At 51.5% G+C, this 18,005-nt stretch overlaps 1 protein-coding gene across 2 annotated transcripts; it reads left to right on the top strand.

Annotated features, from left to right (window-relative positions):
* The first annotated feature begins 1,179 nt into the window (after positions 1-1,179).
* Positions 1,180-10,020, top strand: NRN1 (neuritin 1). 2 transcript variants are annotated; one of them, XM_059688530.1, is made up of 3 exons: positions 1,180-1,470; positions 5,602-5,746; positions 5,858-7,328. In XM_059688530.1, the coding sequence occupies exons 1-3, from the start codon at positions 1,416-1,418 to the stop codon at positions 6,045-6,047; spliced, it is 390 nt and encodes a 129-aa protein (XP_059544513.1). In that variant the 5' UTR covers positions 1,180-1,415; the 3' UTR covers positions 6,048-7,328. The 2 variants fall into 2 exon arrangements, with proteins under 2 accessions (XP_059544513.1, XP_059544512.1); XM_059688529.1 differs by lacking the exon at positions 5,858-7,328 and adding an exon at positions 8,835-10,020 and having other exon boundaries at positions 1,199-1,470.
* The last annotated feature ends 7,985 nt before the right edge of the window (positions 10,021-18,005 follow it).

Here is an 18,005-nt window from a genome sequence, read left to right as displayed (position 1 = left end):
TTTAGAAGGGAAACAGCCCTGTTTATTTCTCATTCTCAACTCAAGCTGTCGTGGACAGCACCTCGCACAAAGCACAGACGCAGCGGCAGAAGCACTTGGTTGCCGCGTAGGCTGCGTCTACACAGGCTTTGTGCCCGAGCATCAAAAGACAGCGCAGGTGTGTGGGGTCTGCGTGTGCGTACGTGAGGGACGTGTGTGTATGTGTGTCTGAGCCCAACAATCCCAGGAGATGCATCCTAAAGAAGCCCGCATACTAGAGATTCCTTCGGAAATTTCCTATTGCTCTGAAAATTAGTAAATCTCTAGTATTCGAAAATTGTCTTTGCAGAGGCTCCTTCCTCCGTGCTCTCCCCACCTCCAAAAACAGGTGTCGCTGTGCGTCTTGAAGAGGTCTCTCTCGCGGGCTCGGCCTTCCGAGCTGGTGAAGTTCAGGGGGGACACTGTCTAGATTTCAGGGCCCGCACAGGTGCTGACCAAACCCCCGAGGCCTGGGCGTGTGCGCGCGATCGCGGGCGGTGTGTGCGGGCAGACACAGAGGGTGCTCGGTTGGGCTCTCGGGCGTGCGCGTGGTTGTGCGTGAGTGTGTGCTCAGGCGCTCCAGGCTGCGACCGGAGCTCAGCCGCTGGGTTGGAGAAAAAGAGGGTAGGCAAGTGCAGGGGAAGCTGCGGATAAGGGGCAGAGGGGCGCGGAGATTCGAATTAATAGAGCTTGTTAGCTACTTTCCCTCTCCCGCTCCTTTAAATCTTACTGCATCGTAGGGAGGGGGTTGGTTCACTGTGGAGCTGGTGGAGAAGGGGGAGCAGGTTGAAACAATCGAGTGGGCGCGTCAGGTACTCCCTGGCTCCAGGCGGGGAAGGGAGGAGAGCTCCCCCTGCTCTGCGCTGTAAGGGGGCGGGGTTGGGGGCCCCGGGAACCGCGATGAGACGCGGGTGCCCGCAGGGGTGGGGAATTGGTCACCCCAGGCAAGATTTCCTTCGAGTCGCAAATTAATTGGAGATATGTGATTAATTCCAGCTTCGGATGACTATAAATGGCGATTTTCTACCAAGGTGTCGCTATTTTTTTTTTTTAATCATTCTGTGTCATCCCCCACGTCAGGCCTTGCTCGTGGGCGTGCGGCTGTACTTCCTCCGCCCCCTCCTAATGGAGTGAACCATTCCCAGCTCTTCCCCCTCTCTCCTTCAGTCTCTCTGTGTGTGTGTGTGTGTGTGTGTCTCTCTCTCTCCCTCCCTCCCTCTCCTGCTCCCTCTCTCTCTTCCTTCTCTCCCTCTCTCTCCTCCCTCTGCTTTCCCGGTGCAGAAAGTCTCCGTCGCTCCTGGAACTTGTTGGCAATGCCTATTTTTCAGCTTTCCCCCGCGTTCTCTAAACTAACTATTTAAAGGTCTGCGGTCGCAAATGGTTTGACTAAACGTAGGATGGGACTTAAGTTGAACGGCAGATATATTTCACTGATCCTCGCGGTGCAAATAGGTAAGTGGCCGCCCAGCCAGACTCGCGCCGGTGGCAGGAGGCTGCCGGCCGGCCAAGCCCGAGGCATCAAAGGGTCCGACTGGCTCGCAGCCGTTCAGGGGTGCGGAGAAGCCCCAAACCCCCAAGGGTGGGGGCATCGGTTCCTGTGGACTCGCAAGTCCCGGGTTGGTTTTTCTAAAAAAAAAAAAAAAAAAAGGAGAGAGACTTCCCAATGTTATCCAGGAAATGTGAGCGACCAGCCGATTTAGGAGGGGATTTTTCTCATATTTTTAACCGAGAACACGTCCATTTTTTTTTCTTCTTCTTCCCTCTCTTGGTTAGACCAGGTTTGATATGTTCTGGGGCAATGCATTGGTCCCTGCGATGTGGCAAGGTATTATTTTGAAGGGTGGAAAGGTGATTGCAGCAACAAGATGGCTAAGCAGCTAGAACTGGAAAGTTTATGTGCAGAAAGCAGATATTCCGGGGCCCAGAATGCTGCATTTAGAACTTTGTCATACTCCTGCCACCCCACCCCCATACCCTAGCTGCAGCATTTGCACCGGGCACTGCAGACCGGCTGGGGGTCAGATTGAGAAGGATGTGGAGCCCCAGGGTAGTATTTTAATGTGCTTATCATTGAGGAGGTTAAATATCACCAAATATATGTAAATATAATTTTCTATGAATGTTTGCCTGTTCCTTTCCACATAGGCATCTGTATTTTACATACAGGAAAGGGTTAAAAAGTGTTTGCAATATGTTATGTTGGGTGTTTGTTATTTTTTTATTTGTTTGTTTGGGGTTATTACAGATGGATTTATGTAGTCCCCATTTTATGTTAAGGAATGCTGAGTCCTAGTTCTGCTGTCATGGGGTTTTAAAAAGTTCACATTTTCCATCCAGAATGAAGTTATGGAAGGGAGTGCCAGAAAACCCCCTCCTCTCACGCGGGTCAGAGTATTAATTAAGGTGGCCTAAAAGTGAAAGTGAAGCTGATTATTAAGAGAATGGGCAAGAGAAAAATAGAAACTCTTCAAACGGGGTTTCTGGTGACAGAATATTGTTGACTTCTATCATTTCAAGGCTGTAAATTTCTTTGCAGACAAATCCTTGCAGTATTGGGGGGGAGCTTAGGGAATTGGTTTTGGGCAAGAGATAAAATTAATAATATTTTTCTTCATGAGAAATGTGAAGGGAACAGAGTTTGGAGTTATTGATACAATAAAATGGATTCTTTGCAGCGGATTTTATGCATTTGACATGATTTTGAGTATCTGATTTTTTGCATGAACATTATAGGGATTTTAGAGAGTGGGGATGCAGGATGTTGGCGTTTTCCTTTAATTCTGAGAAATGACTTGATGTTTTGAATCTGGCTGTTTGAATCTTTGACATTAGTGCAGAGAACTGCAATAAATAAAGAATATTTCTAATTGCAGCCAATCCCTTAAATATTGGAAATAAGTGAATGTGGAATTTTGCAATTAGCCTGCAAATTTTTAGAGAGTAGGCAGCAGCACCTATTTTGATATGGGGATTTTATTCGGAGAATGTTGGTGCTCTCTTTTCCCGGTGGAAAATAACCTTACTGTGTGTTGGGGGTAGGGGGCAAAAAAGACAGCAATTGTGCATGCGGGATGCTCTTGGAACACATTAACCTCAGCCGGAAAATGACCATTTGTTGGCTGTGGGATTGAAATTGAGCAAATTTGTTCCCGAATATCTGCCCTTTCCCGCACCAGAGCCTCTCGATCTTTATTAATTCATGTCTGGGAGCTTTCCCAAATCATTGACATTTGGCAAGAAAAGTGGGGGTTGGGGAATGAGGGGGAGGAAAAGGGTGGTGAACGGTGAACGCAAATTAAGACCCGGCTGGAGGAAGTTTGGAATGAATGAGAGGTCAAACGAATGAATGAACGGGTGGAAAGGAGACAAGGTGCGGACACCCCAGAACGGGGAAGGAGCCTGGCCCGCCCGCCCTAGCCTCTATGAAGTCGGGTTCAGAAACCACCGCGAGGGTCGCGCGGGCTGCGACCTGCGCGAATGCCTGAGCCTGCAAAATACGTCCCGAGCGCAAGCTCCCGGCCTCCCACAGCCAGCTAGAAACCAAGAAGTCTAGTTTCCAAAAAAGAAATGTTCACGACTTCTTATTTTACACATGCACATACTCACACATGCGCGGTATGGAGGGTCTTCTCTGGCAGAGCCTGGAAAGATAACGTGACCGGAGAGCTCCCCGCCCCCAGCAAACCCCAGCTCCCCTTTAAAATTGTGTCAATACGTTTTAAGGGCTACTTTTTTTGCTGTCGCGTTTGGAGGGTGGAGGTAAAGGATAAGGAGAGCCGGGGATTTGGTGGGAATGGATGGAGTGTATTTTATTTCGTCTCTTCGCTGCAAAACTGCATCTGTGGCGTGCATTATAGAGGATAACGGGTAGGATTTGTTTCACTGTCATCGTGTTCCTATGAGAACCAACATTCGTTTATTCTCTGTCAGTATTCTACCTGATATTGCAATCGCATGGGCTTTTAATATTTCGTTTGACGGGGGCAGGGGTTGTCTGTGAAGGTTTACCTATAGCCTGAGCCGAGATCGAAGTTAAAACCTTAGCCCCTTCCCCAGAGCTTCCCGTTCCGGATTAGAGAGCGCAAGGCCCGCCTTGCTTCTGCAGCAATTTGCAAACGGTGCTCTTGCAGGCTGCTGCAGGTTCGGTCACCTTCCCCCTGGTCTGCGTCTAGCGGGGCTCAAGGGAACCAGCGGCCAGGGAAGGGGGATGGGGGCACGGTCCTCCCCCGAGACATTCACACTCTAGCCGCAGCGGCGTGAAAGATCTTGGCCATTTTAGGCCAATTTCGATTCTGAGAAGATTCGCCTGTTCTTTCCCCTCCCCTCGCTCCAACAGCGAAGATCTGCGCTTCTTGCACGACCTCCTGGCGCCCTGAGTGGTTTTGGCCTTTCGCCATCCAACGTTTATCCGGGTTCTTTGGCCTTGAAATGGAGAAAAATGGCCAAGGCAGCGCGTCCGCGGTCTGGAGCCTGTCTCTGCCTCTCCCAGTTCTCGCACCGCAGGGTTTGACCGACCTGAGGCCAAGAGCGTGGACCTCAGATCGGCCTGGGTCTCCTCCCCTCCTCCTCCAGCACCAGGGTCCCTCCCGCCGCCCGCCGCTCTCCCCGCCCCCACTCTGGAGGGCGTGGGAGCCGGAGGCCCGTAGCCCGGGGCGGCAGCCACCCTGGCCCTCAGCCGCCTGACTGAGCCTGGAGAGGAAAAGTCCCACCCTGCTCCTGGCTGGAGTGGTGACCACTGGGGGGGGGGGGGGCGGGGAGAAACAGGGGGGTAAGAGTGTGGGGAAAACAGGAAGCGGGGGGCCCAAGGCTCACGGATTTGGCCTCCACCGAGGTGACGCAGGGTCACCCGCACAGACACATTAATGACTCTGCAGGGCCCAGACTGCCCCGACCACTGTCACCTCGCCTAGTCCCAGGCGCCCAGGCTGCTCTCTGCGCAGGAAGGATCTCCCTGGGAAAATAGTCCGCACGGTGTTCTGGTGGCCGCTGGTGGCTGCCAGAGATTTTACTCATTTACTCAGCAGTGATTTGTTCAGCAGTGTTGCTGAGCGCCCACCAAGGGCTTGGGTGCCACGGCCAGGCTTTTCACGTGGCATAGCGTCAGGTTCCACTGCGTGGCCCCGTGCTGTGTGTGTCACCTCCACTCCTTCCTCACCCCGCTCTCTGCTGTGAGGCCCCCCCTGTCACCTCAGAAATGGAAGGCTGCGCTCCCAGAGCCGGGACGGCTTGCTGGGGAAGTGTTGGGAAACAAGGAGGGAGGGAGTAGAAAGAGAAACATAAAGGAGAAAAGGGAGGTGAGAAGAGTGGACAGTAGGAACGGGAAGGAGAGAGATCGAGATGCAGGAGGAGCTTCGGGACAGGGAGAGCCTCCCTACGGGGCCACCCACACCTTCAGACACGATAGCCTGCAGAAGGCGCCTAGTTGGGTGCAGGTCATTCATTCAGGATCGCATCTTTCATTCACCTTTCACTCTGGCGCACAGGGGCCAAGCCGCGCCGAGTTGGGGGCAGCGGGCGGAGGGGGGCGGGGGGCTGCCGAGCGGGATCTGGGCGCTGCTGACCGGTGTCCCCTCCTCCCCGCAGCGTACCTGGTGCAGGCCGTGAGAGCAGCGGGCAAGTGCGATGAGGTCTTTAAGGGCTTTTCAAACTGTTTGCTCAAACTGGGCGAAAGCGTGGCCAACTACCCGCAGGGCCTGGACGACAAGACGAACGTCAAGACCATGTGCACGTAAGTGTCCTCCCTGGCCTGCTAGGCTCCTATTCCGGGGGGCGCTGCTGGGGTGGGAGATCCGTGGCGATGCGAATTTGCGCATTCTCACCTGCTGGCTCCCACCCTCAGGCCTTGGCAGGGCCTGCACCGCCCAAGGGGATGCTGTAGCCTGGAGTGGGCAGAGGAGGATCATTCTGCCGAGGCCCAGTCCAACACAGAGGCGTGCTCATCCTCGGCGCTGAAACCAGGGCGAGGGGCAGCGAGAGCGGCTGCCAATTCCTCCCTGTTTGGAGCAGTCTTCCTCAGTCTTTGCTTCTGAATGAGAGGCCTGCCCAGCACCCTACAAAGAATAGTTTTGGTTTCAGGGGAGGCTTAGGTAATGATACATTTGCCTAAAAGGAAAGTCTCTCACCTATTTTGTCCATTTCCCCTGATTAAAACTCCCCTCAAGTACACATCAAGAAAGCTGGAGTGCAGGCAAGGGAGCACTGGGACCCCTTCCTCTTCCTGGGAAAAAGAGTGAGAGGATATTTTGTTTCCTGCCAATGACTTTGCCCAAGAAGAACGTGTTCTGGGCATCTAGTGACTGTTGAGTGTGTAGTAATTTGCTAGGTTTAGGGTAGTCACCCTCCATGGTTTTTTGTTGTTGTTGTTTCCCTCTTTCTTGGTCTACAATGTAGACTCTACATGTATTAAAAGGCCAGGGTGGTTAAGGGTCCAAGGAGCGCCATGAAAGAGTTCGTGGCCAGGCTCAGTGACATTGCAGCTGCTGCAAACCTTGGAAATATCCCTATCCTCTGCAATAACACACACTTCATTTTATTTTTCAAAAACAGATATGATACCCCCCTCATAACGACCCTTTCAATAAAGTCAAGGAAACGGGTATTCCATGTACCCCAGAGGTTGGAGTGACCACTTGCTGTACCCCCTTTTTTATAGTGTGAAGTCCTTCTTCTCTCTAATTCCTGGGGGGTGTGGGGTGTATTTAAATTATGAGTAATTAAACAGGGGTCAATTTTGCTATGCATTTTCCTAAATATCCAGATACCCACTAGGAGCCACAGCAGCTAAGTAGCTGGTACCTTCCTAACAGGAAAGGGACAAATGTTTGGGTCTGGGATGCGTACCTACCTATTGTAATTCCAAATATCTGATGCTAGGTAAGATTACATCTATTCACAATAAAAGGTTAAATATAGATCAGCTCCCAAATGCTCCATCATTTGCCACAACTTGGTTATTCCAAGTTATTTGAGTTTATTTTGCAAGATTTGGTCCTGAAAAATGGAAATGAGGAGGGCCCCTCCAGAGGTCACAGGCCACAGCTGGGTTGAGGCTCTCACTGAGTTGGTGCACTGGGTGCTCCACAACTCCTTTCAGTCCCATCTGGACTTCTGACCCTTTCCACCATGCCGCTCTCCCTCCGGGCGGGGCTTGTTCCCATCTGGGCATAGAGAAAGGAGGGAGTTAGACTCCCTTTGGGAGGTGCCATTTTTTCAGAGAACTGTGCCTCCACCTCTTAGGTTTCTCAAAGCTTGCTATTTTTTTTTTCCAGTTGAGGAACCTAGAAGCCCTACACCCCAGGACCACCACCCCCCCCCCCCTTATAAATTAGAACTCTGGGAGGTCATTAGAGAACACCATAGCTCCAGGCAATCCAACAAGCATTTTAACTTGATTATTTGCCAGAAGATGGTGAGGGAGTGGAAACAAGGATAAATCAAACATAGCGCCTGCCTTCAACGTGCTTACAGTCCAGGCTAAAGAGAAGAAGGAAGGGATAGGAGACAATGCAACCAAACTGCGCAGTCTGTGGTCACTGGTGACCTGGTCTCAGGGCCCCTTGAGGTGGAAGCCAGCCGGAGTTACTGAGACACAGATCGACCTGCACCGAGAGGAGACAGCGCCCCAGGAATCGATCACGGGTTGGAATTATATTTAGGCTTGAGATCTATTTTGGGTTTTCAGAAGAAAGGGGGACAATAAAGAAGGACAGGTTGGATGAAGGTTGTGGGGGGCGGGGCTAGGAACTGAGTCCTGGGGGAAGAAGGCGCCGAGGGAGGTGCCAGGCTCCGGAAGAGGCGGGAAGGGAGGACGAGGAGCCAGGTGTCACAAAGGTTGGCAACCTTGGGCCCCGCGCCAGCCCTGGAGTCCTGGCCTGGGGGCTGGGCACTATCCTAAGGCTCTGGGGAGGAGGCCTCACGGGATCCAAGTCCGAGAAGAAGACTGGGGGGGCGGGGAGAGAAGAGGTGCGCAAGAGAGACCAAGTGCGCAAGCGGGAGCGCAGAGGTTTGCAAAAGGTAGGTGTCGAAAGCTGGCCTAGGGGCTCGGGCACCAACACTCCCCGACCCGGGAGATTCCTGACAGAATCTGAGCTGGGGGACTGGAGAGCAACGCGAGGAGCCACGGAGGACCGAAGCCAGTGAGGATGGGGAAGCAGTGAGGAACTGAACCAAGGAAAACCGAGGGGAGGTGGAAAGGAGGAAGACAAAGAAGGTTAGAGGGAAGAAGGAAAATAAAAGAACGGGAGACCCAAGGCAGGGAGTGGGGAGAAAGGGCGAAGACGGGGGTGGGGTGGGGGAGAATAAGGCGATGCCTGGAGGGAGAGAGACAGCAGGGGAGGAGGGGTGGGAGGAGAAAGTGAGAAGCCCAGCGGGGAGGGCTGCGCCAGGAGCCAGTAACCCTTCTTGCAAGCTAAGAGGCATTAATGGGCGGCAGCTTGCAAGGCTTAGCACTGTTTTCCTAGCTTCCCCCGAGGAGGACAAGCAATCTGTTGGCGCAGGCCGAAGTGCCAGCTTGGCGCAGCCGGTGAGGCCCCGGCTCCTGGCTGCTGGGTCCCCGCCGGGCACCCGGGAGAGAGACCAGACCCGGAGCGGGGAGGCCCTCTCCTCGGGCCGCAGCTGCTAGGGTGGGCTGGGTCCGGCGAGGGCGGACCTCGCAGGGCCCAGGCGCCAGGGCGGTGGGGGGGGGGGGGGGGAGCGAGGGAGGGAGCACCCGCGGAGGCTGGTGACGCCGAGAGCGCTGGGCGCACGGGCACAGGCCCCGGGTCCTCCCACGCGCCTAAAGTGAACCTGCTTCTTCTGTTTGTTCTGTTCCTCGCCAGATACTGGGAGGATTTCCACAGCTGCACGGTCACAGCCCTTACGGATTGCCAGGAAGGGGCGAAAGAGATATGGGATAAACTGAGAAAAGAATCCAAAAACCTCAACATCCAAGGCAGCTTATTCGAACTCTGCGGCAGCGGCAACGGGGCGGCGGGGTCCCTGCTCCCAGCGCTCTCCGTGCTCCTGGCGTCTCTCTCGGCAGCTTTAGCGACCTGGCTTTCCTTCTGACCGCGGGGCCGGCTCCCCCCTCGCCCACCCACACTCACTCCATGCTCCCGGAAATTGAAAGGAAGATCCATTCGTTCTTTGGGGACCCTGTGATTCTCTGTGATGCTGAAAACACTCATATAGGATTGTGGGAAATCTTGATTCTCTTTGATTTCGTTTGATCTCTTGTGTTTTATTTGCCAAATGTTACCCATCAGTGAGCAAGCAAGCACAGCCAAAATCGGACCTCAGCTTTAGTCCCTCTTCACATAACAATAAGAAAATGATAAACCCACCCCATTTTAAAAATTTTTATTTTTTGGCAAAAGAATCTCAGGAATGGCCCTGGGCCACCTACTATACTAATCATGTGAATACATGACCAATGACGGGCTCCTCCTAATAGGGAAGAGGAGAGGAGAAGGCCAGGGGAATGAGTTCAGGAGAGATGACCACGAGGGAAGCATATGGTGAATAATTCACATTCACGTCTTTCTTCCACAGTATCTTGTTTTGATCATTTCCACTGCACATTTCTCCTCAAGAACAGTGAAAGGACAGATTGTTGGCTTTGTGTGTGAAGGATCAGAGGCAGAGAGGAAAAGAGCTGGGGAACTCCCGGGTTAGAGGTAAAGGCTGACGGAAGAAGTGCTGCTCGAGTCACTGAGAGGTTCAGCTTTACCTGCTGTTATTGATGCATCTTTCCAAGTCCAAGCCTTTCTTTCCCCTCCTCTCTTGTTTTAGCTGTTACACATACAGTAATACCCGAATATCCACCGGTGTAGATCACAAGGGGGGAGTGTTCAATGTTAATCTAAAATATAGTTTAAAAAGATTTTGACATAGAGAGCCTTGATTTTAAAGAGAGAGAGAGAGAGAGATGTAATTTAAAAAGTTTATTATAAATTAAATTCAAGCAAAAAAAGATTTGCTACAAAGTATAGAGAAGTATAAAATAAAGTTATTGTTTGAAATGGGGGCGTTGTCTGTTTCCTGTCCAAGGCCTGCTTTCTTGGCAGCGTTCTCAGAGGTCCTGGAAGGGACTCATGAAGCCAGGGGATACACTCACCCGTCCACACGCCACTCCATCACCTATCATCTCAAGCAGGCCCCCCTCAACTAGGACATTGCAATTTCTCAGAAATCCCGTTTACTCTAACAAGAGAAGTCCACGCAACAGCAGAGATCCTTTCTGGGTAAGGGCTTGGGGAGTGTGTGCGCTCCTCTGAGAAAGCGCGCGCAGACCGAATGCCAGTGGCCGGCCCTCAGCCCCCTTCCCTGCAGGCCGGGCCTTAACCGCGACTCGCCTCTTCCTCTGCGGTGGCCCGGGCAGCTCGCGAAGGAACCGCCATTAAGGGCTCTAACGGAGGGGCCGGGAGGCTGTGGTCACTGGCAGGGATCAGGTGAATCCTTTCATAATTAATATGACAGCTCAGCCGAAATGGCGAGGAGACAGGGCCCTATTGATCAGGCAGTAGAGCTGCTTCCACCTCTCCTATTTATAGGCCCCATGGCCTTACCTAGAAGTAAACATTCGAGAGTGAGCAGGGGCTGAGGGAACCGGGTCCAGGGCTGCGGGACTGCAGGCTGGGGGAGGGAGAACCACATGCGTGTCTGGGTTCAATGAAATCAAACTCTGATTTCCTGGAGAAGGTGCAGGTGGGAGGGAGCTGCGGGGTCCCCCGGGGTAGCGGGGGGGGGGGGGGGGTGGCTGGAGGGAGGGAGACGTGTGGAAGGAGGCGGAGGAGGCTGCGGTGGGCTCCCGCGCCCTGGAGCCTGCGGGCCGCCGCCTGGAGCGTGCGCGGGGCTCTGAAATGCAATGCGTAAACAATCGCTAGTGCGAAAGTTCATAAATCAAACCCAGTGGGTCACAACCCAATCTGCATTCTCCCCACGGATTGAATTCCTGCAACACATGTGTCCCAGCGCCCGGAGCGCTGGAAGCTGCGCGGGTTCCTAATGGCCGCATACATTACCGCGGCCCCGCCACGCACGCGCCGCGCCCGCCGCTCCTGGAAACAGCTCCCCCGCCTCCTTCGATCCCCAATGCTCAGTCAAAACCAAAGGAGATCCACGCACCGGGAAACTCTAGTTGTTTTGATCGTTTCGTTGCAGGGATTATTTTCAGTATTTTCCGTCTAAGTATAAACAGGACTATTCTAACCCCAGCTAAACCCTGCAAATCAAGCTAAAATGTCTGAGCCTGTTTTAATTACGAATCTATTAAATGAGGGGGCGGAGAACGAGGAGGAAGAGGGAGGGTAGTCTCCCGTCAATTTTGCCGGAATAGCGCGCCGCCTCCCATCGGAATCTTTCCCTCCGCAAACTGGGGAAGAGCCGGTGCGCACAACTAGGCCCCTTGTTGGCCAAAGAAACTGCACACGTCGTTCCCCCCAGGCCCCCCAGTGCGCGGGGGGTGGGGGGTGAGGAGGCGTGGGGGGGGGGGGGGGATACGTCCCCGACCCTGGTGGACACCCCTTCCCTCCCAGCGCGATCTTCCCACCCAGAAATCAATCTCCTTCCACTGGAGCCTGGAGGCGAGGCTGAGGGAGGGCGCAGAGCGACGAGGGGCGGGGATTGGGAGCGCGGCTCACTTCCTCTCCCCACAGGGTTCTTCTCGGGGAACCCCTTCCTCTCGGCGGCAACCGCCTCCCCGGTGGGGTCGTCCCACAGGGTGGGCGCCCCGCCGCCGCGTCCTTACACACCCCAACTCTGCCCAGTCCCAGATCTCCCGGGGGAGCCTCGAGAAAGCTAGGCGTCCTGTCCCGGGCTCCCTCGCCCCGACCTAGGCGGGGACCAAGCTCACGGGCGCTGGGAGCAAGCCCAGGATCGCTGGGCAGCCAGTCTCAGAAACGCAGTCTGAGAACATTTCTTCTTTCGGTGATTGTTTTAGGTTATTATCGCGCCGTCTTCGGCTGTAATTTGCTGTTTAACCACGATGACATCTCCATATGTTAGTTGAGGTTATTGTTTTTAAGCAGCAGCGCGGTAAGCTCAGAGAAATATTAACCACGTCCCAGCACGGAGATGGGGGGAGGGGGGAGGAGCAGGCTCCAGAGGAAATCATCATACCTGCCTCCGCCCAGGTGGGAGCAGCCTCCGGCTCTGCCCCTAGGGCCCTTTGAGATTGGGGAAGGGCCCCACTCCACTCCATCTTCTGCCGAGTGGATGGATTCGAAACAAATTAATTTGAGTGTAATGTGTGGTTATCCTCTGAAGTTGTCCCAGAAGCCAGCTCCACAGTCCCATGAAGAACTCCAAGGCCCTTGGGAGGGGCTTACAGGGAAGGAGGAGAGGAGAGAGAAGGAAGGCGACAGGGAGGGAAAGAGACAGGGGGGAGGAACAAACCCAGGAGCAGAGTTAGCAGAGGGAGACGAGGACGAACTTCCAGCTGGAGATGACAGAGCTGTGGACAAGAGGTGGGGGATGGGGGTGGAACTGGAACTGATTTTCATTCAAGACTCTCACGGAAGCAAATGAGAACTAGGACCACCACCTAGGTTCTCCTTCTGTGGGTCCAGAGGTCCTTTCACTCCAGCCTGAGCCTTCAGGCCACAGGGGCACTTTGAAACTAGGGGAAATCAAGTGGATGGGCCAGAAGAGGAACCCTTCCCCCGCCCACCTCCCCCTACACCCACCCTCCCGCCCCTCCTTCCCCCCAGACTCCATCAATTCCCAGCAGAGGTGCTTCCCTGAAGGCCTTCAACCATTCTCCCACTGCCCATGGCTGGGCCGCATGGTCCCAGAGGAGCCCATTCTCTGGAACAGTCTGCCATGTCCCTGTCCCCTGGGACCTGAGGAAAGGCTCGCTGCCCCACTGGCACTTCCTCCCCAACACCCACCAAAGGAAACCGAAGCGATGCTTCTCTGGCCCCTTCTCCACCTTCAAAAATGAAGGGGGGTGAGAGGGGATGGCGGAGGGGAACTAAAGGGGGGAGCAGTGTAGACACCAGCTTTGTGGCCCTCACAAGACAGTGGGTTCACCTGGGCCCCAAACTCCAATACCTGGAATAAATAAACTGTGTTCAGTCCCACTGGGGGCAACCTCCCCACGCCAGCCCCACAGGGCCAGGAGGCTGACATTTCTGTCCAGATGGATCCTCTGCCCGTAGAGTGATGACTGGGAGCTAGAGGATCGGGTTACCAGCTGCTAAACATGGGTAGGTTACTTAACCCCTCTATACCTCCCTTTCTTGTTCTGTGAAATGGGGTAACCATACTTACCTCATCAGGTTGTACTTGTATCAAATGAGACTCCATAGATAAAGCGCTTTCACACTGCATTCCGCTTACCTGATGTTAGATATTACTATTATTTCTTCCTGCCTCCACACCGGCTCCATATGATGACTCTCACTGAAGTCTTTAAATAACCTCTTCTGAATAACCTGAAGCAGAGAGCTTCATTATGACTTTACTACTTTGGGGCAGTTTTTCTGTACAGTCCAGCAGCTTCAGTTCCTCTTGAGACAGGCTACACAGGTTCCACCCCGCTCTGGCCTTCTCAGAGGATGCTCTAGATAAGCTTTGAATTAAGTCAGCCACTGGGCAGTGACTACGCCCAGACTCTGCCCAACCCCATCTGGAGCCCCATCCCAGGCCAGACCCTGGCTTCTAATGCCTGCAACCACCATTCTGCAGTGACTGGTCCTCCCAGCCTAACCGAATTCCTCCTGGAGCTTCCTCCAGCTGCTCTTCTCCTCCCCCTCCTCGCCACTTATATTAAATTCCTCTCCCAAATTAAAAAAAAAAAAAGGGTTTATTGTAACCAGCGAAGAAATACAACGTTACACAGTGGGGGTGGTATTAACCCACCCTGCTCTCCTTCCACACCTTTTCCCATGCTCATAAAAACATGTGCTCATAGGGAAGGTGGGCTTTTTGTTTGTTTGTTTTTATAAAATTATTATATATATTTCTCTTCTACCAATCCTTCAAAATCAGTAGCTAAACAAATAACCCCTTCTTTTAAATCAGCGGTTCTCAACCTGTGGGTTGCGACCCCTTTGGTGTTCGAACGACCCTTTCACAGGGGTCGCCTAAGACCATCCTGCATATCAGATATTTACATTACGATTCATAACAGTAACAACATTACAGTTATGAAGTAGCAATGAAAATAATTTTATGGTTGGGTCACGACATGAGGAACTGTATTTAAAGGGCCAGAAGGTTGAGAACCACTGTTTTAAATAGTTACACAATATTTCTCAGATGGCCATACTGCAATTTATTTAATTTTTACCCCCATTGATGGACATTTCAGTTTTCCCAGGTTTTTTTGGGGGGTGGGGGGTGGGGAGGAACCTAAATGTCCATCAATGGGTGGAAAATATCGTGTCCTACAAATAATGCTGTGATAAATATTTCTGTTTAAACAACATATGTACTAGTATTTCTTCAGTGGAATAGATTCCTTGAAGTTGGATTGCTGAAAAGAAAAGTACGTATATGTGCTTATTTTTTAAATGCAGGTGTGCTTTCCATTTGAAAAAAAAAATTATTGTTGGATACTTTCCCCAAAGAGTGTAGAGTGCGCCGCCGGCGCCCCCACCCCCACCCCCTCCCACTCCCCGCCCTCTTCCGCACTGTTCACCCTTTTTTGGCCTTGTCAACCCAGTAGGTAACCTGTGGCTTTCTGGAAGGCCGGCCTTTCTGGACCCCTCTACCCATCAGAGCTGGCGGGGGACGTCCAGCTAGACTGTCGGTTCTCCTCCCCAAATCATGGACTTTTATGCAAAGTCCGATGTAATTCGTCCTTAAAAACCCTGACATTCACCGCTAATCTAATCCACGTGCCTCCCAGGAGCGAGGGCGCGGGTGCTGCGGTCTCTGGGATTGTGGTTGGGCGGAGATGGGGCTCAGCCTGGGTCCCCCACCGCTCCGGCCACGGCCACTTCCACTGAGGCGCTTCCCTCGAGGCCAGAGTGGCTCGGTGGGTCAGTACCGAGGCTGCAGTCTCCTGGCCCGTCTGCAGTGGAGCGCAAGCAAAGGAAGGAGGCAGCAAAGGAAAAGAAAATCGCAGCCTCCAAGGCAGGGCAACAAAGATGACAGCTGAACTATTCTTTTTCTCTCCCAGTCAGACCCGGAGGCTTCCCGTTCAAAGAGTCACAAGGAGGACTGACCATCTGCGGGGATCCGCTGTGCAGAGATGGGGTTACACTCTCTCTCTTCTCTTTCCCCAGGTTTACTCTCCCTAACTTTTTTTTTTTTAAAAAAAACACACTTTTATTGAGCACTTATTACATGTTAGGCATTAAGTTAAAGCTTTGTGAACATCACTCCATTTTCTGCACCGGTCTTTGTGGGATATTGTCTTATCCCCACTGTACAGATAAGAAAGGCATCGGTAACTAGCCCCATGTCAGCAGGTCATAAAATGCAGAGGTGAAATTTGAGCACTGATCTGTTTCAGGGATCTGTTTAAGACCTCACTTTGCTTGATCTGTTACTATTCTGAGCCCAAAGAGAGATAGCACAAGTTTTAAAAAACAGCAACAAAGAAATGTAAATCCTATAAACAGAATAATGGCCTCGCTGGATATCATGTCCTAATCCCTGGGACCTTGAATATGTTAGTTATATAACAAAGGGGAATTGAGGCTGCAGATGGAATTAGTTTGCTCTTGGCCTGACTTTAAAACAGGGAGATTACGCTCAGGGCCCAGTATAATCACTAGGAACCTTAAATGTGGAAGAGAGAGGCAGAGGAGGTCAAAGTGAGGGGATACAACAAGGACTAACCGTTGTTGGCTTTGAAGATGGAGGACAGGGCCCACAAGGAATCTAGGCAGCCTCTAGAACAGCGGTTCCCAACCTTCTTTTGGCCATGCTCCACCTAAGCATCTCTAAAACCCTGATGCACTCCACCTCCCCCCTCCCCCCTCCCCCATTGACATAAAATTCTTATTATTCAAAAAGTGAACTCCTATTCACGTGGAGGAAGCCTAAAAGGCCATTAACTTAGTCTAAACAAGTTTCCAAAGAACAAGGCATCCATGAAAGAGAAAAATAAAAGAACGAAAGGACAGTTGAAGTACCAAGGAAGAAATCACTAAGAAACAATTTAAAAAAATAATAATATAAAGTGATATGAAAAAATAGCAAATAAAGTTTCAAAGCATATAATAGAGACCTGAAATGCATAAATGTCACAATACATATTTATATACTGTATATGAGGCCCCTAGAACCATAAGAAATGCAAAAAATTCACTGTTAATAACTCATTCTCGAATTGCCCCCCTTAAAAATCAAATTGCCCCCCTGTGGGGCATATGCCCCACATTGGGAACCAGTGCTCTAGAAACTGGAGAAGACAAGGAAATGGATTCTTTCCTGGAGTCTTCAGGAAGGAATGAAGCCCAGTGATTTTAGCCCAGCAAAACCTATGCCAGACTTCTGAACTACAAAACTAACTGTAAGATAATAAATTTGCATTGTTTAAGCCACCAGGTTTGTGGTAATTTGTTATAGTTGCAAACAGAAAAATAATACAAATACTAATTTGAGCTGAGAAATAGATACATTACAAACATCCAGAGAGCCCTGGTATTCAGGATGGGTTTTGCTGGGGTCTGCCAAAGGCCCTCCTGTGAGTATTTTGGGGGCAGGTGGCAGCTTCATGTCAGCAGAGACAAAGATATTAGGGAATAAATTTCAAAAAACAAGCAAACAAAAAAATTATATTGTTGTTCTACAGTGTGTTGGCACAGAAAATTTTAAATTATTTTCTCCCCTTTTTTGTGCCCCTTTTGGCTGCAATCACCTCTCATTTGCTTCCTCTCCCTCCAGTAATTTAATAGACATGCAGGTGAGTTCCTTGGTCCTAGTCATGGGCCTGCTTGGATATTAAAAGTTCATTGCTACAGTGATAGATGATTTGATGGAACATTCATGAAATGTATCACCAGGTAGTTATTCTTTTGATAAATCACAGCAACTAATATTAGCTACATACCTCATCACCTGGACGAATCACGTGTTGGGTTGATTTTTTAATGGTGGTGGTATTTGCAACTTGCACATTACCCAGGACACAAAAGGGAGTGGGTCCAATCTCCATGGAATTCCTGGAATGAATCACTTGCTATGAGTATTAGAGGGAGGGAAGTGGGGATGAGGAACACAGGAAAAAGTCAAGCCAGACCAACCACAGATAGCCACCGCCTTCTGCAAGGAGAAAAACTCCTTAAAATTGTCTAAACCTGGTAAAGAGGAGAAGGGAGAAAAGGACACACTTGTCCATCTGGGTTAATCAAGTCACAAATTGCTTTGTTTACACGGAGACACCACGGTAGGAGTCTGTTCTTGATTAAGAAGTAAGAAAGGCTAAGCAAGCAAGCTGGTGGGTGACGGCAGACAGGTAATTAGCTTCCGCCTGACTGACAGTCCCATCGCCACAGATGCCAGTTGCATGCTGCCTGGATCTCTCCGTTGCCTCAGAGGGGTCTGCCACACTTTGTGAAAGGCGGTGCTGGGACCCTCCGGTTCTCCGGGTGCCTCCTCAGGCTTTCACCTGAAATATGTTGAATTGTGTTATCCCTTAGGCAGAGAGAGAGTCCCAAGCCAAGTGGTTCATTTAAGTCTAGCTAAACACAAATTCTTCAAAATAAGCAGCTTTGAAGGGGATACAGAGCAGCAGGGCATGTGGGAGGCATAGCAAGGCCAAGCCAGCACTGACAGCCCAGCCTATGTGCCAGCCAGGCCTCTCGGAGCTTTATATGGACTCAGTAGAGGGGAGGGGCTGTCGGGTACCTATCACCACTCCTCTATCTTTCACAGAGCAACCTTTGGCGATGCGCTTTCTCATGTAGCCATTCTTATGCCCCGCTTTGTGCACATCTCCCTTCTCTTTGGAACATAATGAGGGGGAAAACTGCACATCCTCAATTGCTTTGTTGATAGAGCATGTATATTTTTTCTCTTTCTAACTAGCCCTTAGCACTTGCACAGCTAACAGA

This window comes from Myotis daubentonii, chromosome 3 (genome assembly GCF_963259705.1).
Source record: "Myotis daubentonii chromosome 3, mMyoDau2.1, whole genome shotgun sequence".
Taxonomy (NCBI): domain Eukaryota; kingdom Metazoa; phylum Chordata; class Mammalia; order Chiroptera; family Vespertilionidae; genus Myotis; species Myotis daubentonii.
Note: the sequence above shows the minus strand (reverse complement) of the source record. Positions and strands in the feature narration are given on the sequence as shown.